Below are 24,804 nucleotides of genomic sequence, written 5' to 3'. Positions count from 1 at the left end.
CTTCTGGCAAATTGAATCCAAAAGTATATAAAAAGGATAGTACATCAAGACCAGGTGGAGTTTATTCCAGGAAAGCAAGGGTGTGGTTTCAAATTCAAAAGTAAATTAGTATAATTCACCATAATAACAGACTAAGAGAGAAAAGCTTTCTGGTCATTTCACTAGACAAAAGTATGTGACAAAATCCAACATCCATTCTTAAAAGTTAAAATTCTCAGCAGAGTAGGAATTTCATCACATAAAAACAAGGGCATTTATGTGATGAAATAGAGGTCATCTAGGAAGAAACTGCAGCAATTATCAGGCTGTAGAGTGAACAACTGAATGTTTTTCTCCCTGAGATGAGGAATAAGAGAGACACTGTCAACACTTTTATTCAGCATTGGAGATTATTACCTCCAATGGAGATTATTCACATGGAGGTATAGCCTCTGCAAATAGGCAAGAAAAATAAAAGGCAACAGATTGGAAAGGAAGCAACAAAACTTTTTATTTGCAATTGACTTGGTCATCCATATGGAAAATGGGTGAAATGTCCAATAAAAGCTAGTGGAACTAAAAAGCGAGATTAGCAATGTGACCGGATGCAAGATACACAAAAATCCATTTTATTTCTGTATATGAACAATAAGTAATTGAAAATTGAAATAAAATACCACTTACAGTAGCATCAAAAATGTAATATAGATAAATCTGACAAAAGGTATAAAGCACCTAAACCCTGAAGATTGCAATGCTAAGGAAAGTTAAAGAAGATATAAATAAATGGGTCAGAAGACTTAATGTTAGTTAGAAGTCCTTTCTACCCAAATTGTTCTATTGAGTCAAGCACAGTTAAAATCTCATCAGGCTTATTTGTAGATATTGGCAAACTGATTCTAAAATTGCAAGTGACCTACCCAAAGCAACTCTGTAAAGAACAGAGTTGCAGGACTTAGTATTACTTTGTTTCAAGACTTACTATAAAAGATTCAGTAATCACAGCAGTAAAGTTTTGATATAAAACAGAAAAATAGATCAAAGAAACAGAAAAGAGAGTCTAGAAGTAGACCCATACCAAAACTGTTTTTTGATAGAGGTATGGAGATAATTATTAGAAAAGGGATTTTTTTATTAACAAACATTGTTGAAACAATTAGATATTCATATGCAAACAAAAGAAAGAAAAAAGTGAACTTTAGTCTATACTGGTCACCATATATAAAAACTAACTGAAGCTGGATCATATATCTAAATGTTAAACCTAAACTAGAACGCATCAAAAAGAAAACATAGAAGAAATCCTTTGCAATGTTGGGCTAGGCAACAGTTTCTTAGATATGACACCAAAAGCACAAACCTTAAAATAAGTAATTGAGAAATGGGACTTTATAAAAATTGGAAAACAAACAACTTCTGCTTTTTGTAAGAAACTTTAAGGTAATGAAAAGACAAGCCACAAACGTGTATGAAATATGAAATAATTGTAAATTGTATATCTGATAAAGGACATGTATCCGGAATATATAAAGATCTCTCAAAACTCAATAACAAGAAAACAAACAACCTAATTTAAAAATGGGCAGAATATTTGAATAGATTCTTTACCAGAGAAGATATAAGGATAGCAAGTAAACACATGAAAAATGCCCAACATCATTAGTATTAGTGAAATATACATTAAAATCACGAGGTATCACCCCATACTTATTAAAATGGCCAAATTTAAAAAGTGTTTGTGAGGATTTAAAAAACTAAAACACTCATAAACAGCTGGGGGAACTGCAAAATGATATAATTTCTTTGGAAAATAATTTGACAGTTTCTTAAAAAGTTGAACCTATACCTACTATGTGATCCAGCCATTCCATTTCTAGATACTTAACCAAGGAAAATGAATAACAATTTAAACAAGGTTGCTTATTAAACCTTTAACTGTAATAACTAAAAACCTAAAGCAAGTTGTGCCAGTTTGAAAGGGTTTATTTACCCTAGAAAAGCCACATTTTAATCCTAATCAGTCTGGTGGGAACAATGGTTTCTTCTAATCCCTATTCAGTACTATAGGTTGGAAATTTGATTAGTTTATCTCCCAGGAGATGTGACTCGGTCAGTTGGGGGTATTAAACTTGATTAGATGGAAATGTGTCTCCACCCATTCTACATGGATCTTGATTAGTTTACTGGAATCCTATGAAAGAGGAGACATTTTGGAGAGAGTCCCTTTTGAGATTGAGGAGAGAGCCACAGAACCATGACAGAATGGCAGGAGAACCACAGAGTCCACCAACCAGCGACTGTTGGAGATGAAGGAGAACGCCGCCTGGGTTTCATGAAACAAGAGGCCTGGAGAGGAAGCTAATAGATGTCACTATGTTTGTCATGTGCTTTTCCAGTGGAGAGAGAAACCCTGAACTTCATCAGTCTTCTTGAACGATGCCCTGGATGCCTTAATTTGGACATTTTTATAGACTTGCTTTAATTGGGATGTTTTTCTCAGCCATCCCATTTTTAAAAGCCATTCAATTTCTGTTATATTGCATTCTGGCAGCTAGCAAACTAGAATACAACCCAAAAGTGTATCAACAGGTGAACAGACAAACCAACTGTGGTATATCCATATAGTGGAATGCAATTCAGCAGTAAAAAACAAATGGACTTAATACATGCTACAGCAGGGATGAATCTCAAAATAACTATGTTAAGTGAAAGAAACCAGACATAAGAGGACATACTGAATGATTCCATTTATATAAGATTATAAAAAAGACAAACTAATCTACAATGAAAGAAAGTAGATCAGTGCTTGCCTGGAGATGGGTCAAAGTAGGTGAGAAGAGGCAAGAGGATGGAATCATGAAGAGTCATCAAGAACTTTATGTGGATGATGGATATGCTCATTATCTTGATAGTGGTGATGGTATTATGGTTGTATGTCTGTATCAAACCTTATCAGATTGTTTATTTTACATATGTTCAGTTTATTGTTTATCAATATACCTCTGTAATGCTGTTTAAAAGATTAAATTAAGTGATTATACATGTTTGAGTCTGCTTCTGACTCTGTTCTGTTCCATTGGCCTTTTTATCTATCCCTACTCCAGTTCTACACTAACATAAATACTGTAGCTTTATAATTAGTCCTTAAATGTGTAAATAACTTTAAATATTGATGTAAGTATTTGGGGTTATTTACATTCTCGTATGTATTTTAGAATCAGTTTGCCAGTTTCCACCATTGTAAATGTTTTGGTGAGTTGTTTATTTTCAAGTAATTTTTCCATTTCATTTAAATTGCCAAATTGGTTACATGTTGTTTGTAATAATCTCTTCGTTTTAATGTCTTAAATATCTGTTATGATGTCCCTATTTTCATTGAATATTTAATAATTTCTTAAATTTTTTTGATATATCTTACAATGGGTAGGTCAGTTTTATTAGTATTTTCAAGAAATCAACTTTTGGCTTTGTTGATTTTCTCTATCATATATTTCCTTTGCATTTATTGATTTATGTTACTGTCTTTATTACTGTTTCTTTGGGCTAAATTCATTCTGCTTTTTCTAGCTTCTTGATGTAGAATCAGTTATCTATTTCTGCATAATAGTCTACCCTAAAGTTTAGTGACTTAAGGCAACCATTATTTTACTATTGATAAAGAGTCTCTGGCTGGGTGGGCAGTTCTTCAGTAAGCTTGTGGATTAGCTGAGACTGGATGGTGGGCTTGTATGGCTGCACATGTTTGACTGTTGACAAGCTGATTGGTCTCCTGGGCCTCAGGAGGGAAGATTTGCCTCTGCTGCACATGGCCTCTCATCCACGAGGTTAGCTGAACTAGAAACAATTCACTGTTTTTCATGATGTCATTTCTCTCCCCCTATGAACTTCTTTGTTATATATGCCTTGATTTTAGTAGTTCCCTTGATATTATGGCATGCATCATTGACTAATTGAAGTCTAATATAAATTAGTGCTTAACTTTTCTCCAGAGAAGAAAAGCCAGGACCTTACTTTTATTCCAGTTCCCACTTTCATGCTATTGTTTTCATGTGTTTTAAGGCTACATATATTTTAAACCAACTATGATGTTGTTATTAAAAGGACAATTTAGATTTACCTATATATTTACCACGATATTTATCTTTATTACTTCCTCCATTTCTGATCTTCCATCAGTGATAATTTCCCTTCTATATAAAGAACATATTTTAGTATTTCCTTTAATGCAGGTCTGCTGATGTCATATTCTCTTAGTATTTTGCAAATATATGTTTTTTTCACTGTCCGTTTTGAAGGATATTTTCTCTGAATATATCATTTAATTTGGCAATTAATTTCTTTTAGTACTTTAAAAATGTGATTCTTTTATCCTGTTTCCGTTATTTTGATTGAAAAGAGGGTTGTCTGTTTTATTACTGCTGTGTTGTTGGTATATACTTTTTCCCCTGACTTGTAAAGGTATTTGTTTTCAACATTCAGCAATTTTGCTATGACATACCTTGGTGTTTTGTTATGTTTTTATTGTACATTTATTCTCCTTCTGTTGACAGTACTTCTTGAATCTGTGGCTTGATGTCTTTCTTTTGTTTTAGAAAATTCTCAGCTGTTTCTCTTTTAATATTGCTTCTGCCCCATTTTCTCTTTCTTTCCCTCTAGAATTATTATTCCATGTTGTCACAGTTTTTCACTTTATCCCACTTGTCTTCTATTCACTTCTTTGAATTTTTTATCCTTTTGTCTCTCTGTGCTTTATTCTAGATGTTTTCTTTTGATTTTTCTTCTCATTCATTGGTTCTTTCTTTAAGTGGCCTAATCTTCTGATAAACTATTGAAATCTTAGTTTCATTTATCTTCCCAATTTTTGTCTTGCTTGGTTCTTTTTTATAATTAGTAGTTTTTTGCCATCTGTCTCAGTCTTTGTCACTTATTTCTGTGATTGTCATACTGCAGTTGTTTTTAATCTTTGTCTTATGGTGTCAATATCTGCATCTCCTATAGGTCTGTTTCTACTGCCTTTTCTTTTTTTTTTTTTTTAATCTTATCTTGCCTTCTCATGCCTGGTTATTTTTTATTGAATGCTGTGCATAATATATGAATAATTGGAGAGATTATTTGATGGTCTAGATAATGTGATTTTCCTCTAGAGAAGATTACCTTTGTTTCTGGCCTTCAGCTCTAGGGATATTTGCAGCCGTAGATTGTCTTCATCTATTGAGGAGCTGAGATTATTTGAAGCTGTGTTTAAGTTTTCTTGAGGACCAGCTATTTCTGAATTATCCTTACTCCTAAGGTTTAATCCTTTGACATCCTAACCAAAAGCCTAGGGGGTTTACCAGGGCCATTATTCCTTTGCTATCCCTGAGTTCTGCTCTTTGTTCCTTCAGTCTGTGTGTTCAAAACTCTGTACACCCTCTCATCTACTCTACTGCTACTTTTGCTTTTAGAATTGGCTGACATCTTAGCCTCCTTTCTCCCCCTGATATTTACCCTCCAATCTTTGACTCTGGTCCTCCAGGACCTTCAAACAGTTGAGTTTTTTTAAATACTTTATTCAGCTTTTCTTTTTCTTAGCAGGGGGGTTCGTTTAAAAAATATCTACTCTGCCATTATTGGAAGCAAGGACTGAGCACAGACAGCTTTAACATTACATTACTTTCGAATAACCCCTTAAATTGTAATATCAATAGACTGTAGTTAACTTAGATAAGAAAGAATGAGGGTAGGGAGATTTATTTGTCTTCACGCATGTTAAAGCTTTGCTATGTGAACAAATCTGATTCTAGACTTTCATGGATGCTGAGCAATGGCGTATTGTTCTCATCCATCTTACTCTGTTCTTAGAATGAAAGTAATTATGTGGCTTATGTTCTCAGAGGATAGTTTCTCCTACTATATGCCTATGATTCCATCAGCAAAGTCTTTCTGAGCTCTTGCCCTCTTGCTTAGAAATTGAACCTTGAAAATAGTTATGTAATATCCTCTGATCGCCACAGCATGTTATTGACACTTTGTCGATATGTTGAAAGTGAATCCTTCCTCTGTCTTAAAGAAGGTTAATTTTATTAGTTTTAATCGAAAGGATGATGTATCATATATCAACTAAAGATAAGATCACAGCATTCATTTTATAAACTGTCTAGGTCTCCCTAATATCTTTCTATCAAAGCTCTGTAAAAAGCGCTCTTCTTGCTTTTGACCTATAGCACATGAATGGGAAAAGCAAGGTCAGAAGCCAGATGCTTAGTTTTTAAGCTGATTTATGAATTTTCAGTCCCTGACTTCAGTGACTCTACATAGTTTTTCTGTGTAGATCAGTATGGAAGTGAAATACTGTTATACAAAACAGCTTCTGGCCACTTGCTTGTGATATGTTTTCTCCTTCAGTTTCTAACAAAGGAAGGGGCTAACCTGTGTTCAACTAACGACTAGACTTAAGGTGGCAGAGACATTCTATAATGGCTACTGCCAGTCTTTTTTTTTTTTTAATGAAGCCCATTCTTGTTCTTGAAAGCATTCACAGCTCAATGGAAGAAACAAAGAATTACCAAACACATAAGTGCTAGGAATAGCACATAGGTATATAAGCAAACGGAAGAGTGATGTGGGTAGTGGGGGAAGTTTTCCTAAATGGAAGTAATAGATGATTAAGCAGAGTGTTGCTAATTCGAAGGAGTAATGACAATGAATGACGTCCTGTCTGGGAAAACTACTGCCATTTTTGGTTGGTGGTCATTGACAGGAATTGGAATTAACTGGGAGTTAAGATTATCTGTGTTATTAAAAGACCAGGAGAGTCTAGGGTAAAACTCCTTTGATTTTTACGTTAGCTTTGATACCTCACCTTTATCTCATTAGAAGGAGAAGCAGGTCCTTTTCTGGGTTATGAAGTTATGGTAACTGGGCAAAGAGCATGGTGGACATACCATCTTCTATATTCAAATGCTATATTCAAAAGCATTCTAAGCTTGTGTGGGTGTATGTGTGTGTTTTGGGGCCACTACACACTCCAAAAGAGAAATACTTAACCTTTGAAACATCTCAGTTATGTTTCTCTTCTGTCTAGATCATGAATATCTTTCTTCTTTATTCAGCATGTGCCACGATATCCCAGGATTTGTATCCTGTACATTTTTTGATTTCTTACTTTTCCTCTTTTCCATTGAGGTTATCAGAAAATGAAACTTAATGTTTACTGAGATTATAGAACCCATTTGACATATAAACATAGCATAATTTGTCATTGCTTTTAATTTTCTGTAAAGTAACATATCTCAAAAGGATACTTTAATAAACTATTTCATTTCTAATTTATGTGTATGTGCTTGTATACAATATATAAATATATTATATATAACTTGTATATAAGCCGTGTGTGTGTATACTGTGCCACTTTTTTTCCCTTCTGAGATAATTGTAGTCTTGCCTTGGGTTTCTTGCTTCTTCCTCAATTTCTAGCCTATACCTTTAAGGTACTATGTAAATTTTATGTCATTTCCATTGCTTGTTTTGACTTAGATTACTGCGTTTAGGATGGGAGACTTTTTCTTTCTTTTTTGTATTATAGCATTCTTAGCCTAGTTTCTTGACTAATTTTTCTGGTTCATTGTTTCAGATCCCCTTTTCCCTTTTATCATTGATATATCCATCCAGTGATAGTTTTTTTTTTTTCTTTCATTTCAGTTGAACCTTCTAAGCATTTACTTCTAAGTCATTCGAGAACTGTTTGTTATTTCCTAATTTATTTGCCATTGTATTTAGCATGCCTTTAAATAGCCTTGGGAATAAATTTTTCTTTCTCTGTTTATACTTTTTAATTCTCTTAAGAATTCCTAAGAGTAGGTACAGGAAATGCCCCCAAATATTTTTGTTTGCCCTCTAAATCTGACTGGTAGTATGACGAATAAATAATAGTTTGTTTTGTTTACTTTGCTTATTGTTCATACCATTGACTATAACAAAAAGGTTATTTAACGTGCTATAAAATATGGTAAATTTAAAATCTGCCTTTAAATTTATTGTCTTACTTCATAATAGCATAAGTATTTTGAATGATTTTGTGTACCTGACCAAAAATAAAAATTACATTCGAGTCTTCTCCTTTCCCCAACTAGATTTGTCATTTGATATATATGAGGGTCAGATTACTGCATTACTTGGTCACAGTGGAACAGGAAAGAGTACGCTGATGAATATTCTTTGTGGACTATGCCCACCTTCTGAAGGTGAGAGCTTTCTGACTTTAAAAAAAAAAACACAGAAACTTTTCATTTTATTAGTATTTTTTAACTAAGGTATCACAATGTAATGATTTATCCTTTAAATGTATGCTGAACAATTTTTGTCAGTGATTTGTGACCAACTTCTGTGTCTCTAAAGATGCTTTCTCTCTATAGATAAATACATAATTAGTTATTAGAAAATGAAAATGATTCATCATGTTTAAAAAGTAAAAACCCAATTTTGTATGTATTTTGATCATATGTTTTATATATTATATATATATATATATATATATGTTTTTATTCCTTGTTTTCAAGGAAGGGTAAATCAGTAGCTAATTAGAAATTAAATGAGATCTGTAGACTTTTAGGTTACAAAAATCAATATTAATTTCTAAATATGCCACAGTTGTTCAAAAGGGAAAGAATAATAAATGTGAATACCACCTCCTAAAATAAAAGTGTAAGAGCAGTACTTTAAAAGTATAATTTTCATATGTGATTGTCCTATAGAAGAGAATTCAATTTTCCATAATAGCCAAATAGAGGTGGCGGTACAATGAATAGTTTACTTTCATTAAAGGGCCGAATTTCCATGTACTGAATCTGTATTTCAACCTTTTAAATGTTGTTCAATTAGTTTGATTTTATTTTTTATCCCTAATTGTGTCATTCTTTGATGATAATAATAATACCCTACATTTTTAGAAGAATTATTGATTTTTGTTATGATTCTCCATATATTAGCACATTGATTTAATAGTTCTTAAATTAATTGGGATATATTAGTATTCAGTTTAATGGGAGAGAAAAGCTGGAATTTAGAGGATTAAGTGATTATTAGTCCAAGACCACACAGCTAGTTAGGGGAAAACTTTTAGTTCCTTGTTTTCTACACTATTTCATAATGCCTGGAGAAGAAAGAAAATTGTAACTGGAATATAAATGAAAATAGTGCTAATTATATTTAGTGTTAAGCTTCTATTTCCTTCCTCTTTCCACTGTGTAATATGACCTGGAAATGAAGGAAAATGAGATTGGCATATAAGTAGAAACAAATCACCAATAGTACAGAAAGGAGGTTTTGCCATATCTCCCAAATTTATATTAACTCTTGCCTTATATATCTGTTACAACAAGTTTTTAATGTTTAATATATTTAATAAAAATTTAAATATATATTTATATATACATATTTTGCTTTTTAGGATTTGCATCTATATATGGACATAGAGTCTCAGAAATAGATGAAATGTTTGAAGCAAGAAAAATGATTGGCATTTGTCCACAGTTAGATATACACTTTGATGTTTTGACAGTAGAAGAAAATTTATCAATTTTGGCTTCAATCAAAGGAATACCAGCCAACAATATAATACAAGAAGTATATTTTTCTTATAGAAATCTTTACCTTTATTCCTTATAAATTAATTTTCTTTTATAATAATTTGTGAAATAAAAATATGCTTGAAAATCCAAATATAAAACATGTTCTAAGCCAGTAAACATAAAGTTATAACAAAAAATTAGAATTTGGAGTAAATATTTTAGCACACATAAAATAGTCCTAGTTTCATCTAAAGGAAATTGACTTCTCAAAATAGGTGTTTCTTTCCTTCCGTCTTTCCTCCCTCCCTCACCCCCCTCTTCCCTCCTTTCCTTCCTTTCTTCTTTCTTTCCATTTTATCCTTTCCTCTCATTCCTGACTTATAGCCTTCACGCTGATCCCGTCATATCATTTCCCTGCTACCCAGTAAGCCTCAGAAGTAAAACAAGAGTTTTCCCTCAAGAAGCATTCAATCTATTATTGTCAAATTATATATGAATATGTCAAAATAAAATTCCACAGTTGAATAATATTTTCAAGTTGGTATTAAAATTAAAATTGATGCTGATAATTATGTAAATGGTATGATTTAAAAAATGGCTTTGTTCACATTTTACTTTTACAGGTACAGAAGGTTTTACTGGATTTAGACATGCAGGCCATCAAAGATAACCAAGCTAAGAAGTTAAGTGGTGGTCAAAAAAGAAAACTGTCTTTAGGAATTGCTGTTCTTGGAAATCCTAAGGTAAGTAAATGTTAATTTCATTGATGGGGTAATATTAAATTTATATTAAATAAAAAGGTTGTAGAGAGGTATATATGATACATGTATGTAAATTTGTAAAATACTTAAAATACTGTAAATCAATATGGATGTAATTATAGTAAAAAGTTTAAAAACTGTATTCAGAAAGATATATAGTATCTTTATGATAATGGTTACTCAAGGAATGGGAATAGAAAAGTGAGACTTGAGCTATATCTGAAATGTTCTATTTCTTCAAACAGGATCTGAAGAAAATAGGGCCAAAAGTACATTTGTTAAATTTGAATGGTGGCTATAACAATATTATTTTATTATTTTTTGTACTTTTCTATATATTTGTGATAGTTCGTAATAAAAAAGTAGAACAAAATCAAAGGAATAGTTTGTCACTTTCCTGCTGCTTTGATTTTGCTTGTTTGTTTTGTGCTGTTCTTTGTCCTAGAAACAGTACCACCTGGTGTTCTGCTTTATATAGTACTAGAAAAGTGCCAGGACTGTGCCTGCACCTAGGAGCCTCATTGATCTCCACTATCCTACCACATTTCCCTTGCTCCTGCAGCTTGGGAATGACTCTGGATTCTGGATTTATGTTAATCTTCCTCCCAAATTGCTTCCCTTGAGCTTAAATAGAATATAGTTCTTTCACAAGCAGTTGCTACATCTATAAAATTTAATTGTTGAGATAATAGCATATGCTTGATGTTCTGTTTTTTAGTTTATTTATCTAGTTGTTATTACATTTATGTCTTATATATAACAGATATTAGTTTTTAAAAATTAACCTAGGAATGTATTTACATGCCAAACTGATAATTTTTTATATTTATGCTAACTCAAAAATAAGTGAAAACTTCAGATCTAATATATTTCTGGTTGGAAAAAGATTTTCAATATCCATGTATTTTAAATATTTTAGTTTTCCTGAGCATTCCCTTCCCCTCTGCATCCCCTTTCACATAGATACTATTGCTAGATGAACCAACAGCTGGAATGGACCCGTGTTCTCGTCATATTGTTTGGAATCTTCTAAAATACAGAAAAGCCAGTCGAGTGACAGTGATTAGTACTCATTTCATGGATGAGGCTGACATTCTTGCTGGTAAGGTTTTTGCTTTATTTTTGAAGGATAATGTCCTGGGATGCCAAAAGGGAAATGGACATAGAGATCCTAAATCCTGAGAAATAGAGAAGCTGTTATTTAATGGTATATATTCTTCACAGAAAAAGATATTAAAAATTTTTCAAGTATATATTTTTGTGTTGGGGGTCCTCCAGTACTTCCCTAATTTCAGTGATTTGCTTGTAGACCTCATAGGATTCAGCATATAGTCATACTCACAGCTATGATTTATTATGGTGAAAGGATACAAAGCAAAATCAGTAAAGGGAAAAAGTATGAGATGAAGTCTGGAGGAAACTAGATGCAAGCTTCCAAGAATTCTTTCCCAATGGAGTCACACATGATGCACTTCATTCCTTCAGCATTGAGTTAACAGTATGCTTGAAATGTCCACCCGTGAAGCTCCTTAGAGACTCAGTGCTGAAGGGTTTTATTGGGTACTGGCCAGAGAGACTCTGTGTTTAGCACATATAAAGATTCTAGAATCCCAGAAGGAAAGCAGGTATTTGACATAAAACACAATTGTTTATACAGTGTAGGTACAATGAGCCACTCTTATTAGAAAATAGTGGGATCCCTCCTGAAATCCAAGTTCCAGCACTATAGTCAAGGGCTGACCTTGTAATCAGGACAAGGATAGCAGATTAGGTGGATTGCAGTCGCAGGACTATTTATATATATATTTATCTTCACACACATACATTCACAGTATTGTCACATAGTTGTGTATTCATCACCATGATCATTTTTTAGAACATTTGCATCACTCCAGAAAAAAAAAACCTACACATGCCATATACCTTACTCTTCCCTCTCATTCACCATTAGTATTTCCATTTACCCAATTTATTTTACCCTTTGTCTCCCCTATTATTTATTTATTTATTTAGCCATATTTTTTTACTCATCTTCCAATACCCTGGATAAAAGGAGCATCAGACAAAAGGTTTTCACAATCACACGTCGCATTTTAAGTGTTATATGTTTATACAATTGTTTTAAAAAATCAAGGCTACTGGAGCACATCTCTATAATTTCAGGTACTTCCCTCCACTCATTCCAATATGCCCTAAACTAAAAAGGAATATCTGTATAATACATAAGAATAACCTCCAGGATGACCTCTTGATTCTGTTCGAAATCTCTCATTCACTGAAACTTTATTTTGTCTCATTTTTCTCTTCCCCTTTTTGGTCAAGAAGACTTTCTCAGTGTCTTGATGCCAGTTCCCAGCTCATCCCAGGATTTTTCTCCCATGTTGCCAGGGAGATTTACATCCCTGGAGTCATGTCTCACGTAGGAGGGAGTACAGTGAGTTGACCTGCCGAGTTGGCTTAGAGAGGCCACATCTGAGCAACACAAGAGGTTCTCTGGGGAGACTCTTAGGCCCAGTTTTAAGTAGGTTTAGCCTATCCTTTGCAGGAATAAGTTTCAGAGGGGCAAACCCTAATATCGAGGGCTCAGCCTATTGATTTGGCTGTCCCCACTTGCAAGAATATCAGAAATTCTCCAAATGGGGAAGTTGAATATTTCCTTGTTTCTCCCCAGTCTTTGCAAATACTTTTTTATTCACTGCCCAAATTATTCTGAGGTTTATCAGGGCATCACACTAATCTGGACAAACCAACAAAATCTCACACCCTATTCAAGATTCCATGAATTTATTTAACTGACCATACAAGTTAAATTAGGAAATGTACTACCAAGACTGCTGTATTAACTCTTTTCTGTTTAATTTTATCCGAATACACACATATAAAGAACACAGGTTTAAGTCAACACATGATTTTTAATAACTCTGGGAAGATCCAAGAGTTTGAAGTTCTAGAGTGACTTTTACTGCTTATAATATAATTTAATAGATTGAACAAAGTCATTCATTGCTTCAGCAGTATCTTTGTTTAAATACAAGCACAACAGACATTTTTTTTCCTTTCTTTTGTTTTTTAGTTTTTACATTTGGTTATAAAGGAAATTATGAAAGCCCTTGCATTAGTAAGTCTTTTAGGAAGAGTCTGAGATACTTGGAGCAGTTTAAGGAAAGCAGATTCTAGAATCGGATTGCTTGGTTGCAAATCCTGGCTTTGTGTCTCAATAGCCTTGATAATCATGGAAAAGCAATGTATTTTCTTACCGCCTCAGCATCCTCATCTGAAAAATGGATAATGATAGTCTAGTACCTTCCTCATAGGGTTGATGTGAGAATTTAAAGATATAATACATGGGTTTTTCTCATAAGTTAATCCATACCATATACATGCCAATTATAATTGTTATTAATTTAAAAACTGAAATGCAAATCTCCGTTTGCAGATAGGAAAGCTGTCATATCTCAAGGAATGTTGAAATGTGTCGGTTCATCAATTTTTCTCAAAAGTAAATGGGGAATTGGCTACCGCCTGAGGTATCATTTATTCTTTCTTATCTTTGTTCTTTATTATATTCTTGATCTATTGCTATTGTTTTAGAGTTTGTCATAGTATGCTTTGACAATGTTTTATGATGTTAAATTTAAAACATTTAGAAATTACCATTTTTGTTGTTCTTTATGGCATAATCATAAAAAATTATGACGTGATTTTCTCTAGTATGTACATAGACAGATATTGTGCCACGGAATCTCTTTCTTCACTGGTTAAACAGCATATTCCTGGAGCTACTTTATTACAACAGAATGACCAACAACTTGTATATAGCTTGCCTTTCAAGGACATGGACAAATTTTCAGGTATTACCTAGTATGAGTTTCCTGGTTTTTGAACTGGGAATCTACTTGGTTAATTTCTTGATTTACTCTTTAATTAATTTTTTGTGTAATATTTTCTTGCTCCCAGATGACCAGAGTTAATATTCTGTTTCTCCTTTGCTTTGCTTCTGAAAAACATAAATAGTACTAGCTTTGTTTCTTTTTTTGCAAATGGCCTGCAAAAGGCTATAACTAATATGCTATCTTAAATGCTTGTGAAAATGTCAGAAAAACATAAAAATAACTGTTTGCTTTGTCGCAAAGAAAAAAAATAAATTGTTCCAGGTTTGCTTCTAAATCTCCTGTGAATAAGACACTTATATAGTTATATTTGTGTGTTCTCAAGTTATTTTCTGGTTTCATGATTATATAATTAATTATATGGTAAAATCTTGAGTTATTTTAGTGGGAGCAATATTTTTATACTTTAGAATGAGAATTTCAAGCAAAGTTTCCTTCATCTGTTTAAGAACCATTTGATTGCCAAAGGAATGTTACTAATATAGATGTGCACAGAATTCCCATGGTATTTATCTCATAATTAGATATAATTTTCTATATTAGGTTATTTTCTTTGGAAAAAAAGAGAATCATTAATCAACTAGATTAAAATACATATGCCAGCTTAATGTATCCTTCTTATTGTTTTGTCCACCTGCTTATTCTTTAATAACACTTATATAGCACTTATTATGTGCCAGCTGCTGATCTGTGCCTACAATTATTAGTCTATGTTGTCATACCAGTATTTCTACAAATATGCAAGTAAATGCTATTATTGTTTCCATTTTAGAGTCAGAGAAAGATTAGATAACTTACCCAAGGTAACCCTGGTTGCAAGTAGTGGAGCTGCATTTTGAACTCAGACTGGCTCCACAACTCTAGAACTCATGGACTTAACCACCACACTTTGCTGCCTTTTATGTGTCTTTGATAATAAATCGTCACTGGTTCTCAAAGCATGTCTGGGAACTCCTAGAGGTAGTTCCAGAACTTTCCAAGAGTTCATGAGTTCAGCACTTTTGGATAATAATGCAAAGATGTTATTTACCTTTTTGCCCTCAGTCTCTTCAAGTTTACAGTGGAATTTTCCAGGGACTACAGTCACAACAGATTGAATGCAGAAGCAAATATGAGAATTCATGTCCTCTATTAAGACAGACATTAAAAGTATTTTCAAAATATAAAACTATGCCCTCTTATTGAACTTTTTGTTTTGAAAAATGCAGTTTTTTTCCAACAAAATACTTTTAACATATAATAGGTTTATTTTTGTATTTTAAAATGATTTCTTTGTATTCACTGATATATATTTTTCAGTTTCAATTTCTAATATAGTAATGTTCTCAGTTTTAGTTTCAACTACTGCTAAATGTTTCTTAGTTTTAATTTATAATACAGTGAATATCTAGTAGATATATCCCCATAAACAAAAGTTCTTTTGAGTCCTCAGCAATTTTTAAGTGTTAAAAGATTCTGAAGACCAAAAAGTTTAAAACTCTATTGTCTTAGCAGATTAAATTTAGTATGGACTATTTTAATAGGATATTTTAGAATAATTCATGATAATATACTTAACTGTACAACATTCTTTTTCTTTTTCTTATTTTTCTTTTAGGCTTGTTTTCTGCTCTAGACGCTCATTCTAATTTGGGTGTTATTTCTTATGGTGTTTCCATGACAACTTTGGAAGATGTATTCTTAAAGCTAGAAGTTGAAGCAGAACTTGACCAAGCAGGTAAAAAACAAAACTAGTAAACAGTTTTAGTCAATGGATGAGGCAGATGGTGAACAAGACAAAAAATTATATAAACCTGTGAGGTTTATATTATTTTAGGGAAGGAAGGACAGAATTAAACAGGTAAATTATTAAATAAGACATTTCATGATAGTGATAAGAATTATGAAGGACATAATGGGATGATCTTGGGAGGCAGATAACCCATATTATATTGTCAAGGAGGACTTTGTTGAGATTATATTTGAGCTGAGATCTAGGTGACAAGGTAAAGCCATATAGGTGATGATTTTAGCCAAGAGTTATCCAGATAAAAGGAACTGTTAAGGCAAAGTTCTTGATTAAAGACTGAGTTTGCTGTCTTTGAGGGACAAAGGCCATGGTTGGAGCTTAGTGAATCAAGGAGAGGTTAGAAGAGTAGAGCAAGAGGATAGAGCATGTTAGGGCTTGAAAGTCTAGAAAAATAATTTTATTTTCTTAGTGTAGTGTGAAGCTATCAGAGTTTTAAAGATAAGGGGTACATGATTTGAATTTAAAATAATGCATTCTGGTTGTAGAATGATGAGCAGATTGTAGAGGACAAGTGTGGAAGCTGGAAGACCAGTTAGGAAACCAATACAGGCATAATTTTTGCAGAGATTTGAGATGCTCTTTAGATATTCAGGTGGAGATGGTGTGGGCAGTTGGGTTAAACTGTTTGGCACTAAGGGAAGCTGTTAGGGCTAAAAATAGGAATTTTGGAGTTATTCACATGTAGATGATGCTATGGGATTGTTAGAGAGTATGGATAAGAGAAGAATAGAGGGGTAAGCCCTGAGAATGAGCAGAGGAGAATAAGCCAAAAAGGAGTGACTGAGAAGGTATAGTTACTGTTCTTTCTCTATGAAAGAATGGAAATGCAAAAGCCAAGACAAAATGGTGTTTCAGGAAAGAAGTGATGAATTATTTATCAACTGCTGTAAAGAATATTGGATTATGGAAAAGATGGTTTTGGTAGCATAGAAAATAGGGATTTGATGATGTAGAAGGCAGTGGTGACCTTGACAATAGCAGTTTCTGTGGTGTGGTGAGGATTGAAGCTGAATCTTATAAGTTGAGGTGAGAATACAAGTTAAGAAAGCTTTTCCTGTGATTGAAGGTTAGCAGGATGATTGTGGTGGGGTAGGTCAAGAGAGTTGAAGGAATCTGGGATGTTAGGGTATATATTGGTTAAGAGTTAAGGTGTTTCAAAGGCACATTTTGTATGAGTGCTTTGTGGCTGAGGATTAAAACTGTGATGCTAAGTCAAAGCTGAATATGTTATCATAGTGAAGTAGGGAAAACTCCGATCACACCCAAGAAAGCACCTGAGCCTCTGAGAAGTGGACAAAACTTTTATTGCCAGCAGGCCCAGAGGACTTCCATCCAAAGTCTGTGCCCTGACTAGGGTATATAGGCTAGTGAGCAAAGCAGGAGTTACTAAGGGAACGGGCAGTAAACACTGGAAAAGTACATAGACAGAACTTGCAGGGTGGGAGTTACTGTCTGGCCCTTAGCTGAACTCTTTTGTCTGTTATAAGGGCAGCTCCTGGACATGACAAGAAACAGTCCTGGCAACCTCCCTGTTTGCACACCGATATCTTTGGACATGCTTGAGTAAGCCTGGACGTGATTTACCACATGGCATACATCCTGTCTTCCTTCCTTCGAGAAAGCTTACATTTATATACCTTTATGAATGCATAAATTTATAGAGTCATGCACTTAAATACACAGAGTAATACACATTAATGCATAAAGTGATACACATAAATCCATAAAGTTATACAATAATAATACTGAGGTGATACACATAAATTCATAAAGTTATACAATAATACTGAGGTTAAACTTGTAAATTAGCTCAATAGAATAAGCTTCTATCATATAAAATTAAATCTGAGGCTTTGTAAAAATATATATCTATATTTGAATTTTAGTATTCATAGTTTTGATAGTCAAATTTTAGAAGATTGGTTTTATCTTGTAGGAACAACAAGTTTTCAGCATTGCCAACTGCAAAATTGCTCTTCTGGTCACGTACTGATGTTACCAGATGCTCACTTTCAAATGCAGTCAGTGGAGAAGCAAAGTATTTTTGGGTCATTCATTTTTCTTCTATTAATATATCTTAATCAAAGACTATTTATCCAAAATATGTATTGTATGTGATTTTGTTGTCATTTTCTCTTAACTTTTTTTATCGTGAAATATAACATATTTACATAAAAGCAATTTGTAATTATGAAGTTAGCATTCTGCTTTTAATTCATCCTTACAAACTGTGGAAGAGTAGAAATTAGAACTTTTAATTTAAGGATTTAATGCCTTAATGGAATTAAAGAACTATAAATTAAATATAGCCCCAAAGATTATTCTTTTTAACATTAAGAGTACTGGTATACCAAACTATTATATAAAAATTAATATTGATGTAATCTAATCTCAATTATTTTATTTTGTTTACATTTAAAAAGAGGAGTATTAGCTCAGAAGCCATAATGTTCTTCCTATAAAGTTGTCTAAATAGTGTTTTTGTTTTTTTTTTTTGCATGGGCAAGTAATGGGTATTGAACCCAGGTCTCCAGCATGGCAGGCAAGAATTCTGCCAGTGAGCCACCATCACATTGCCCTAAATAGTATACTTTTTAATATTTTGAATTAACTATCAAATATCTTTCCCCATTTATTTAGTGGCTTTAAAGTTCTTATTATCTGTTTTTGAAGTTTTAGAAATGATCAATCATCAATTATTGTAGCATTTTACTCTTGTCATAATAAATATTTATACTTCAGTTGACCGGCAGAATTTCCATATAAGATATGTATTCAAATTTTCACTTAAAATATATTTACGTTTAACTATAATTGAAAGTGAATATTCAATATTAGCAGCAAATGTAAATGACATTTCCAACACTGAGTTTATGCCTCCTAAATATGATTATTGCCTATGTGATCACATGATCATTGATTATGTATAACATCAGGATGCCAAGAATGATGTTAAAATAGGCATTTGGTTATGAACCCTTCTGTGGATGAAGACGAAGTAGAAGGACAACTTTCGGCTGAAAACTGAGTCTACCACTAAATTTAATGTTGAAGTAAAGCCAGAAGATGTCTCTCAAACATGGATAAAAGGGAAAAATCAAGTTCATAAGAACGTGATATCAGGTTGTAGTCAGAAAATGTTCACATAAAAATGTTGGATATTATACAGTTTCAGTGATCTTAAATATGACATGCATCCAATTTGCTGAAATTGAGTAGAGATAAAGATATGGGAGTAGAGGAGGTAGATGAAGGTAGAGGTCAGGATGTAGAATGCTCTATCAGTGAATGTTTGAAATATCTAGGGTGACAGAAGAGAAGTTAAAAGGCTTGTTTTGTGATGGTAAAGATGTGAAGTATATGAAATAATTTCTAAAAATGTTTAGTGAATGAGAATAAACATGAGAAAACTATCCTCTATCTAGGCATTACTGGCTTTGTATTATAATACCTTAAAATCCACCATGCAAAATAAATTTATTGCTAATTGCTTTTAGCTAGGCTGCTTTTAATTGTTTTATTTTTCAAAGTTTGGCATGTTATCAAATTTTGTAGAAGGTAAATTGGTGCTCACTGAATACCATGATTGTGACATGCATTATTTTAGCACCTACTGTCGGTTTGTTTTATGGACTGTATCATGGCGTTAGATCTGTGTCTTAAAAATTTACATGCTTCAGAAGGATTTTCATCTTTTTAAGGAATATACTGTAATTTTCTATCTTTTTTTGCTTTGTTTTGTCAAATAGATTATAGTGTATTTACTCAGCAGCCCGCAGAAGAGGAAATGGATTCCAAATTTTTTGATGATATGGAACAGAGCTTACTTATTCTCTCCGAAACCAAAGCTTCTTTACTGAGCACTATGAGTCTTTGGAAACAGCAGGTGTATACAATAGCAAAATTTCATTTCTTTAACTTGAAACGTGAAAGTAAATCAGTGAGATCAGTGTAAGTATAACCTTTCTTCTGCCTGAAGAGTTGTATTTTTAAGGTTACAAATTTGAGTTCTCTCAGTTTTCTGAATTAGACATATGCAAATAATCTATGTTGGTTTGAATGGTTAAAGCTAAAATTTCACAATATGAGAGAAAAAATAATTATACATAGTTATTTCATCAAATATATTTAGAACCTTACTCTCTTTTTTTTAACTAGTGTTCATTGTTTCTTCTATAAAATGAGGGATTGACAGTCTCTCAAGTTAAATTTTTAATTACTTTTGTTATATCTTAAGTTTTATTTTGCATTACATTTTTCACATTTTTGCATCTATTAATTAATTTATATGACCATCTTCTGTAAATATCAGGAAAAATGAGATTTATCCCTATTTATAAGATGAAGAAACTGAAATATAAAGAAAACTTTATAGCTGGTAGAACTGGGATCAAAATGACATATTCTCAACTTGCCTTTGTTTAGCTTTTCTCAGAAGATTTGTAATAGATCCACATACTAATGTGCCTTGAGTTATATTAATTTTTTTTCTTTCAGGTTGCTTCTGCTTTTAATTTTTTTTGCAGTTCAGATTTTTATGTTTTTGGTGCATCACTCTTTTAAAAATGCTGTGGTTCCCATCAAACTTGTTCCAGATTTCTATTTCCTAAAACCTGGAGATAAACCACATAAATACAAAACAAGTCTGCTTCTTCAAAATTCTACTGGTGAGAATGTGTGAAGGTCTGTGAATGTGTGTTGGTTGGGATATGGGGTGAGGGATGGATATGGGTCAGAGGGTTGAATTTTAGAAATAGAAATATATTTAAGGTAAAGGCAAGGTCTGAATGAAATATAAATTGAATGAAACACTGTATTGATGCTGAATAATTTATTACAGAAATGAAATGTATATGACAGTTTTTAAAATTGTTCTGATTGTGGCTGCTTATAATTATAAAGTTTTACTAGCCTCATTATTCTCAACAGTGTTTTATCTCAAAATTCATGGTGAGCAAAATAAATTTCAGAAGTTGAGCAAACCCTCTCAAGAGTTACAACATCTAACTTTTACACTGTTATATATGCTACATAGAAATGTTGAACAATCCCTGTTTAAACAATCCGTCAAGGACTATATGAAGAGTTAGAATTAAGAAAAATAAGCAATATATATATATATAATTAATGACTAAGAAAAATAAACTACATATATGATGAAAACATTATATTTCTAATGGATAGTTTTTTATTTGACATTTTTATTCTTACTATATAATTATTAAATATGAAAATATTTTAAAAGTATGTGAAATTAGAATGGTCATTGCCCAAATATTCCTGAAGATTGGGAGAAGGGTCAAATGAGAGGGAGGAGTTGTATCAGTGAAGATAGAATTGACAGTTGATTATAACTACTGAATTATTATATATTTCTTTTAATCCCTAGTATATTGGAATAGCTAGAAGGAAATACCTGAAATTGTGGAACTGTAATTATGAAATTATAGCCTTGATCAAAGCTCAGAACAAGTAAAACTGACATAGAATTTTAATTTTCAATTAAATTAAATTAATAATTATAGATAGGGATTGTTATAAATTATTAAAATCATCACTGTTAAGATCTAGCTCTTAGTATAGTGCGTAACCTTCATTTCTGCAGGGGGAGAATGCATTTAATAATAGAAGACTCTTTTGAATAGAAAATATTATGTTTTGCAATTTTTTTCTTTAGTTAGAATTCTTGTTTTCAATTTTTAAAAAATATTTCTATTTGAGAAATCTTCACACACTTATAGTCCATCCACAGTATACAATCACTGGCTCACAGTATCATAATTTAGTTGTGTATTCACTGCCATGATCATTTTTAGAACATTTGCATCACTCCAGAAAAAGAAATAGAAAGAAAAAATTTATATATCCCATAATCCTTACCTCTTCCTCTCATTGACCACTATTATTTCAGTCTACCCATTTTTTTAACCCCTTATCCCCCCCATTTGGGTTTTTTTTTTATCCTTTATTTGTTTATCCTTATTTTTTTATTCATCTGTCCATCCCCTGGTTAAAAGGAGAATCAGACACAAGGTTTTCACAGTCACATGGTCACATTGCAAATGCTATATAGTTATACAATCATCTTTAAGAATCAAAGCTATTGGAACATAGTTCAACAGTTTCAGGTACTTCTAGCCACTCCAATACATTATAACCTAGGAAGGAATATCTATATAATGCATAAGAATAACTTCCAGGATAACCTTTCAACTCTGAAATTTTTCAGCCACTGAAACTTTGTTTTGTCTCATTTCTCTCCTCCCCCTTTTGGTCAGTAGGGCTTTCTCAATTCCATGATACGTGGTCCTGGCTTATCCTGGGAGTCTTACCCCATGTTGCCAGGGAGATTTACCCCTGGGAATCATGTCCCATGTAGGGGAAAGGGCAGTGAGTTCACCTGCAGAGTTGGCTTAGAGAGAGAGGCCACATCTGAGCAAGAAAAGAGGTTCTCTGGGGGGGTGACTTTTAGGCATAATTACAAGTAGGCTTAGCTTCTCTTTGCAGGAATAAGTTTCATAGGGGCAAATCCTAAGATTGAGGGCTGAGCATATTGAATTGGTTGTCCGCATTGCTTGCAAGAAAATCAGGCATTCCCCAGATGAGAATCTTGTTTCAGTTTTACCTTGCATTTTATATTACTAAAATACAGTATCCTCTGATATTGTGACATTTTTGATGTGTGTTTTGGGGAATCATACATGTATCTTAAATCTTTCTCCAAGTTCCTTCTCATCCATATGTAGACATTCTAATATTTTCAAGTTTTGTTTCTTCTCCTATAATCACTTTCATATGTATCCAATATTTCTATAGCCCTGTTGCTGGTTCTAAATAGAGCCACTTTTCGTTTAGGAGTAACTGGCCTTTCTGTGTGTGTGTTTTGAATAGTATCTTACTCTCCCTACAGAACTTTTTATATTACAGGTGGTACATTTTGTTCAGTTTTCAAAGTACAGAGTCACTCAGGCAAACTGGAAATTAGAGATCAGTTGAGGCGCCAGGTTTGGGAGTGGTTAAGCATAGTATACTCTGTACTTAAAAAGCACCATCCTTTGTACATTCGAGTTTGGTACTGATTCTGATCCCACTGCTATAACATTAGATTACTTATAATATTTTGCCTCATTTGGCTTCAATTTCTCAGTCATATTTGTCCTTTCTGTTTGATGCCTTCATTCAGCAGACATGTTGATATAGATTTGAACCCCATACATGATTCAAAATCTTTTCCTTGGCTCGGGAAATTTAGAGGCTATAGACCTCATTGGTGATGCTCTTCAGCGTCTTTGACACCATCATTTTTCACAGTGAAATGGGCATCTGGTCTTTGAAGTCTTCTCTTGAAGCAGCCCTCTTTGGTTCAACATCTCTTCCATCCACATTGTGTGGCCTGACATTCATGGCTGCATCTACCTCCCCAGTGGCATATTTGACAAAGACAGACCCTCTGGAATGCTTGGTGTTTGGATCTCATTACCACAGTCTATGAGTGCTCTCCATTGCTCAGATGACTCCTGAGACTCTCATCAGTTATTTTTAAAGCTCAGCCCTCTGAGCTTCAGCAGCTATCTGGGCTCTTTAGGAGACTCTGACTTAGACATGATGGCAATAGGAGGAATGATTTTAAGGTCAGATAGATTTTTATTCTCACTGTTTTACCAGATTTTATATGGGTATTATGTAGGTAAACTTTCATTATTAGTAATAGTAGCAGCAGCAGCTAAAATTTAACAATTTGTGCTGTGTATCAGGTTCTGTTCCAAGCCCTGTGCATGTATATTGAATCATCTGGTCCTTGTGACCACCCTTTGAAATAAATACAGTTATTATACCCAATTTACAAAAGAGGAAACTAAGGTCCACAGTATCTGAGTAACTTATTTGAAGGATAGATTGTGGGAGTAGTGCAATTGGAATTTGAATCCACTCTGGCCAACTCTGGAGCCAATGCGCTTAATATCTAATAAAGATAATATGTTTCTTTTAAAAAACAGTAACTTTTCCAGTGTTATTAAAAGCCTATGTCTCTCACTGAAACTGATTATTATTTGCTTGTTTTCTCATACCAGACTCAGATATCAGTGATCTTATTAGCTTTTTCACGAACCAAAACATATTGGTGATGATGTTTAATGACAGTGACTATGTATCTGCTGCTCCCCATAGTGCAGCTTTAAATGTGATGCATTCAGAAAAGGTAAGAGTTATATATGTTTATGAATACCAACTTGAGAATTATGAAAGATTAAAATAGTTCATCTAAAATTACTTAGTTGCTGATTTGGCCTCATTATTGGAAATTAGAATTTATTTTTGGAAATAGCTAGCTGTGTTTATTTATGATATATTTTATGTCCTGACAAATGATCAATATGTAAAGCTACAGGAATTTAATTTTATTTCAAGGTTATGTTTTTGATTAAAATATCTATACATTCCAGACCAGCTGTTATTATCTATCATTAAATATTCTATGATTTGTTGTACCCGCTTTTAGTACTGTTGGTGAGAATTAGCTCTGCCAACATGAAAAACTTGGTATACAGCAGTACTATATCCATTTATATTTATATGTAGTATGTTATATCTCTCTATTTTCTTATTGTAGGACTACGTTTTTACAGCTGTTTTCAATAGTACTATGGTTTATTCTTTACCTGTGTTGATGAATATCATTAGTAACTACTATCTTTATCATTTAAATGTGACTGAGAGCATCCAGATCTGGAATACACCATTCTTTCAAGTAAGCTCAAAAATATATGTAGATACGAATATACTTATATATATATTTATAAACATATAAATATGTTTGTTGTGTATATACACACACA

At 32.9% G+C, this 24,804-nt stretch overlaps 2 protein-coding genes across 9 annotated transcripts in view; one reads left to right on the top strand and one right to left on the bottom strand.

The window, feature by feature from the left end:
• The window catches only part of LOC143687066 (uncharacterized), a 107,332-nt gene extending 91,506 nt beyond the window's left edge, over positions 1 to 15,826 (bottom strand). Inside the window, exon 1 of the transcript XR_013177382.1 lies at positions 15,737 to 15,826. The gene's annotated coding sequence lies outside the window, so the exon portion shown is untranslated. The remainder of the gene's footprint in view (positions 1 to 15,736) is intronic.
• ABCA5 (ATP binding cassette subfamily A member 5) overlaps positions 1 to 24,804 on the top strand; it is a 167,166-nt gene that overhangs the window by 114,752 nt on the left and 27,610 nt on the right. For all 8 annotated transcript variants that reach the window (XM_077163686.1, XM_077163682.1, XM_077163683.1 and 5 more), the window contains 11 exons: positions 8,091 to 8,201; positions 9,407 to 9,582; positions 10,151 to 10,270; positions 11,252 to 11,390; positions 13,725 to 13,815; positions 14,000 to 14,139; positions 15,776 to 15,895; positions 19,717 to 19,918; positions 20,465 to 20,634; positions 24,040 to 24,167; positions 24,579 to 24,716. In XM_077163686.1, the coding sequence (XP_077019801.1) occupies positions 8,091 to 8,201; positions 9,407 to 9,582; positions 10,151 to 10,270; positions 11,252 to 11,390; positions 13,725 to 13,815; positions 14,000 to 14,139; positions 15,776 to 15,895; positions 19,717 to 19,918; positions 20,465 to 20,634; positions 24,040 to 24,167; positions 24,579 to 24,716 (1,535 nt within the window). The remainder of the gene's footprint in view (positions 1 to 8,090; positions 8,202 to 9,406; positions 9,583 to 10,150; positions 10,271 to 11,251; positions 11,391 to 13,724; positions 13,816 to 13,999; positions 14,140 to 15,775; positions 15,896 to 19,716; positions 19,919 to 20,464; positions 20,635 to 24,039; positions 24,168 to 24,578; positions 24,717 to 24,804) is intronic.

This window comes from Tamandua tetradactyla, chromosome 6, assembly GCF_023851605.1.
Source record: "Tamandua tetradactyla isolate mTamTet1 chromosome 6, mTamTet1.pri, whole genome shotgun sequence".
Classification (NCBI taxonomy): domain Eukaryota; kingdom Metazoa; phylum Chordata; class Mammalia; order Pilosa; family Myrmecophagidae; genus Tamandua; species Tamandua tetradactyla.
The sequence above is the reverse complement of the archived record's forward strand: the minus strand, read 5'-3'. Positions and strand labels throughout refer to the sequence as shown.